Source organism: Podarcis raffonei, chromosome 8 (assembly GCF_027172205.1).
Source record: "Podarcis raffonei isolate rPodRaf1 chromosome 8, rPodRaf1.pri, whole genome shotgun sequence".
NCBI lineage: Eukaryota > Metazoa > Chordata > Lepidosauria > Squamata > Lacertidae > Podarcis > Podarcis raffonei.
In genome coordinates this window covers 2,312,023-2,316,901 of record NC_070609.1, presented here as the reverse complement: position 1 = coordinate 2,316,901, position 4,879 = coordinate 2,312,023, and the positions used below count along the sequence as shown (strand labels likewise).

The 4,879-nt window shown below is 48.4% G+C and overlaps 1 protein-coding gene across 1 annotated transcript; it reads right to left on the bottom strand.

Annotated features, from left to right (window-relative positions):
• Positions 1-4,353: 4,353 nt before the first annotated feature.
• On the bottom strand, positions 4,354-4,879 carry LOC128418199 (transmembrane protein 229B-like). Its single transcript, XM_053397646.1, has one exon. It carries the CDS (start codon positions 4,877-4,879, stop codon positions 4,394-4,396), a length of 486 nt encoding a protein of 161 aa, XP_053253621.1. The 3' UTR covers positions 4,354-4,393.

Below are 4,879 nucleotides of genomic sequence, written 5' to 3'. Positions count from 1 at the left end.
CGGATTATGTTGCATGGAACAGGAGGAAAGGAAGGGTTTCCGTTCTCGAATTCCCTTTCAATCTCTATTTGTGTGTGAGTGAAGGTTCTCATAATTTTTTCGGGAGATTGGTGGGCGAATTGCACCTCTCCTAACCGAGCTAATATTTTTGTGCACCGGAAAACAATCCTTAATCTTGTGCTGGTTTTGCAGCTCATTCTTCCAAGGAATGTTTGATGTGTGGAGCACAGGAACACATTGTGTTGCCTGAGATTGTGGGCGATTCCTACCTACACAAGTTCTGTGTATGGAGAAAGCATATCAGGCGATAAACTGTCTCTAGGGAGTGGGAATCCGGGATAGAGAACCTCGGAATTGGCAAAACTCCACCCTGAATCCTTAATATATTGTAAGCTATTTATTTCATCCTTTTTAAAAAAATATATGAAGGTTATTTCTGATATTTGGAACCAAATATTATTTTGTTCTCCTTTTTATAGAAGTGCGTAAAAGGTTCTTAGTTTATCTGCTAACTTTAAAAATTGAAAAAGCCAACGTCTGCCTTAATTTGGTGCGTGGGGGGAATATTCAGTATTAACTTATTGCTTGTTTGTGTCTTTTTATTTATAGTCTCTCTTTCCCCTTTCGTTAACGGGTTTCTGTGTTAATCAGAACGACTTTTAAAATGGATGCGTCTGCATTTCTGGTTTGATCCTGTAATAAAGTCTGTCTAATTTTAAGCTCTCTCGTCTTGATTTTTTCAAAAATAAAAACCTCAATCTGAACCTGCTAGAACCTACCAGGGCGCTCAGGCAGACTTGAAGGTAAATGTGGGTGAACTTTGAGCTCCACGTACATGGATAAAGTATTTTCTATGTTTTTAGCTTTTCTTCTTTTTTTAGCTGCATCTTCGGGTCTTCATTTGCAAAGCTGCCTTGAGTCTGGGCTAAGCTTAAAGGCAGGATAAAAATGTAAATGATAATGAATTAAGAAGCATCAATATTCTTCGCTCAAATCCAAGCCTGCCCTGCGAGGGTCGGGTCTTGTGCAAGGCAAGGATCTCACCTGCGGTGAATTTGTGCAACCCTCCCCAAAAATAACCTTCTCTTTTTTCGCCTCCAGCCACACTGTAAAATCTTTTTGTGCATTTTCTCCAGGCCTCGCCGGTTGCTTCTTTGAATCCATAACAGATGTTCGGGGCTTTGCAGCGAGTTTTCCCAGCGATCCATCTTCCTGCCCTGCCTCCCCTTTCTTGCGAGAACAAAAGGCGTGCTTGTTTTATTTTATTTTTAAAGGAAGAATCGCCGTCCCCTGTGATGTCGGGATGCCCAGAAATTCTCCACCCCCCCGGCTTGCCTTTCTGCCCCCACAGAAGTGCACAGCCTTACGGGAATGGCCCCAGAACACAAAAGCCCCACAGGCAACCTGGGAGAGGAGGGGTCCAACAGATCGACCCGCCCTAAAACACCCTCACCCTAGACTACTGATCACCGTAAGCAGGGCAGAATCGCCCGGGCTCACTGCTATCCCAGGGATGAAAAAGAAAACACTACTAAGAGATCTGTTTGGGTGAGGACTGTTCAGTGCCGGATTTACATACAGTGGTACCTCGGGTTACAGACTCTTAAGGTTACAGATGCTTCAGGTTACAGACTCCGCTAACCCAGAAAAAAGTACCTTGGGTTAAGAACTTTGCTGCAGGATGAGAACAGAAATTGTGCTCCGGCGGCGCTGCAGCAGCAGGAGGCCCCATTAGCTAAAGTGGTGCTTCAGGTTAAGAACAGTTTCAGGTTAAGAACAGGCCTCCGGAACAAATTAAGTACTTAACCCGAGGTACCACTGTATAAGCTAAATAAGCTCTAGCTTAGGGCCCCACTCTCTTGGGGACCCCCAAAAAATTTAAAGGGGGAAAAACTGGGTGTGAATTTCCAAAATATGAGATAAAAAACAAATGAAATAAAACCTACGTACAGCAACTGTGTTTTGTGTTGTGTAGGCTCCTATGATGTAAGTCATGGGCCCCGCCTGCTAGCCTGCTCCCTCAAATATCCCTGGTTTGCTCATTTCTAGGAGAGTGCAAAATATGGTCTGAAGCTCAACATCAAAACAACGAAGATCATGGCCACTGGTCCCATCACCTCCTGGCAAATAGAAGGGGAAGAAATGGAGGCAGTGAGAGATTTTACTTTCTTGGGCTCCATGATCACTGCAGATGGGGACAGCAGTCACTTCTTGGGAGAAAAGTGATGATAAACCTAGACAGCATCTTAAAAAGCAGAGACATCACCTTGCCAACAAAGGTCTGCATAGTTAAAGCTATCATTTTCCCAGTAGTGATGTGTGGAAGTGAGAGCTGGACGATAAAGAAGGCTGGTCGCCGAAGAATGGATGCTTTTGAATTCTGGTGCTGGAGGAGACTCTTGAGAGTCCCATGGACTGCAAGAAGATCAGACCTATCCGTTCTGAAGGAAATCAGCCCTGAGTGCTCACTGGAAGGACAGATCGTGAAGCTGAGGCTCCAAGACTTTGGCCACCTCAAGAGAAGAGAAGACTCCCTGGAAAAGACCCTGATGTTGGGAAAGATGGAGGGCACAAGGAGAAGGGGATGACTGAGGACGAGATGGTGGGACACTGTTCTCGAAGCTACTAACATGAGTTTGACCAAACTGCGGGAGGCAGTGGAAGACAGGAGGGCCTGGCGTGCTCTGGTTCAGGGGGTCACAAAGAGTCGGACACGACTAATTGACTGGGAAAACCATAGCTTGAACTATACAAACCTTTGTCGGCAAGGTGATGTCTCTGCTTTTGAAGATGCTGTCTAGGTTTGTCATGGCTTTTCTCCCAAGAAGAAGCCATGGTTTTCCCAGTAGTGATGTATGGTAGTGAGAGCTGGACCATAAAGAAGGCTGATCACCGAAGAATGGATGCAGTTAGTTAGTTAATTGTAAATGGAATTTAAACAGTGTGTCCACATTTGATACGCTGCTATATAATCCAACAATGTTCTTTCCCATGGTCCGGATCCTTCTTCTTACTCGCAAGGAGTTCAGTGAACTTCCCCAGCACATTAAAAAAATGTTCCTTTGTCGTCTGCAATCCTTAACCTACTTACCTGTGAGTGAAATCGACAAGGCTGACTTCTGAGTAGACGTGGTTCGGATCGCCCCGTGAATCCTTTTCATCACTCCCTCGGTGAGAGTTAAGAGCATAAGAACTTGGTTAGTTGCCCATGAGACATTTAGTCCTGGGTTGTGGGTTTGAGCCCATGTTGTGTGAAAGACTGCTGCCTTGCCAGGGGTTGGTCTAGATGACCCTCATGGTCCCATCCAACTCTACGGTTCTAAGAAGAGGCTCCTGGATTGGCCCATCTAGTCCAGCATCCTCACAGCAGCCAACCGGATGCAGCGCGTAGTTCCTGTGGAACTCACTGCCACAGGAAACTGTGATGGCCACCAACCAAGATAATAATATAATAATAATTTATTATTTATACTCCGCTCGTCTGGCTGGGCTTCCCCAGCCACTCTGGGCGGCTTCCAAAAAAATATTAAAATACCGTAATACATCAAACATTAAAAGCTTCTCTAAACAGGGCTGCCTTCAGATGTCTTCTAAAAGTCTGGTAGTTGTTCTTCTCTTTGACATCTGGTGGGAGGGCGTTCCACAGGGCGGGCACCACCACTGAGAAGGCCCTCTGCCTGGTTCCCTGTAACTTGGCTTCTCGCAGCAAGGGAACCACCAGAAGGCCCTCGGAGCTGGACCTCAGTGTCCGGGCTGAACAATGGGGATGGAGACGCTCCTTCAGGTATACTGGGCCTTTGAGGCCATTTGGGGCTTTCAAGGTCAGCACCAACACTTTGAATTGTGCTCAGAAATGTACTGGAAGCCAATGAAGATCTTTCAAGACCGGTGTTATGCTGTCTCGGTGGCCTCTCCCAGTCACCAGTCTAGCTGCTGCATTCTGAATTAGTTGTAGTTTCCGGGTCACCTTCAAAGGTAGCCCCATGTAGAGCGCATGGCAGTAGTCCAAGCGGGAGATAACGAGAGCATGCACCACTCTGGCCAGACAGTCTGCGGGCAGGGAGGGTCTCATCCTGCGTACCAGGTGGAGCTGGTAAACAGCTGCCCTGGACACAGAATTGACCTGCACCTCCATGGACAGCTGCGAGTCCAAAATGACTCCCAGGCTGCGCACCTGGTCCTTCACGGACACAGTTGCCCCATCCAGGACCAGGGAGTCCTCCACACCCACCCACCCCGTCCCCCCAAAACACTACTTCTGTCTTGTCAGGATTCAACCTCCATCTGTTGGATGACTTCAAAAGAGGATTATAGGTCCAAGAGGAGGAGGAAGATAGAGTCCCACCACCTAGACCTTCGCTCTTTTCTCCTCCTCCTTAAAACCACCCAGTGGTCAGTCGTCCTTCAGCGCAAATTTGGGCATGGGACGAGGTTTGGCTTTCCAGGGCTCGTCTAGCCGGAGCCTCAACACGTTGGCCAGGACCCACTTCTCCAGCAGGAGGGATCCCACGAACCAGATGAGGCTGTGCTCTAGGGCCACGATCCCCATGAGGTTGTAGTGGAAGCCGCTGAAGTCCCAGGGGCAGGCGCCGAAACAGCTGAGGACGTATCCTGTCGAGAACTGCCACAGGTAGATGCAGAGGCTGTAGAGGAGGCAGCGAGTGAGCAGGCAGCAGTCGTTGCGCAGCCAGAGGTAGATGCGCTCCAAGGCCAGGCCGCAGGTCCCGTAGACGAAGAAAGACAGCAAGGTGGTGGCCCCGCCGAAGGCCCAGTCCTCGCCCGAGATGACGGCCGTGAACAGGATTTCCAAAAGGTAGCCATGGAAGGCATAGAGGTACGCTCGGCAGAGGGGGTTCAGGGGCTTGGGGGCCGTCCCCAT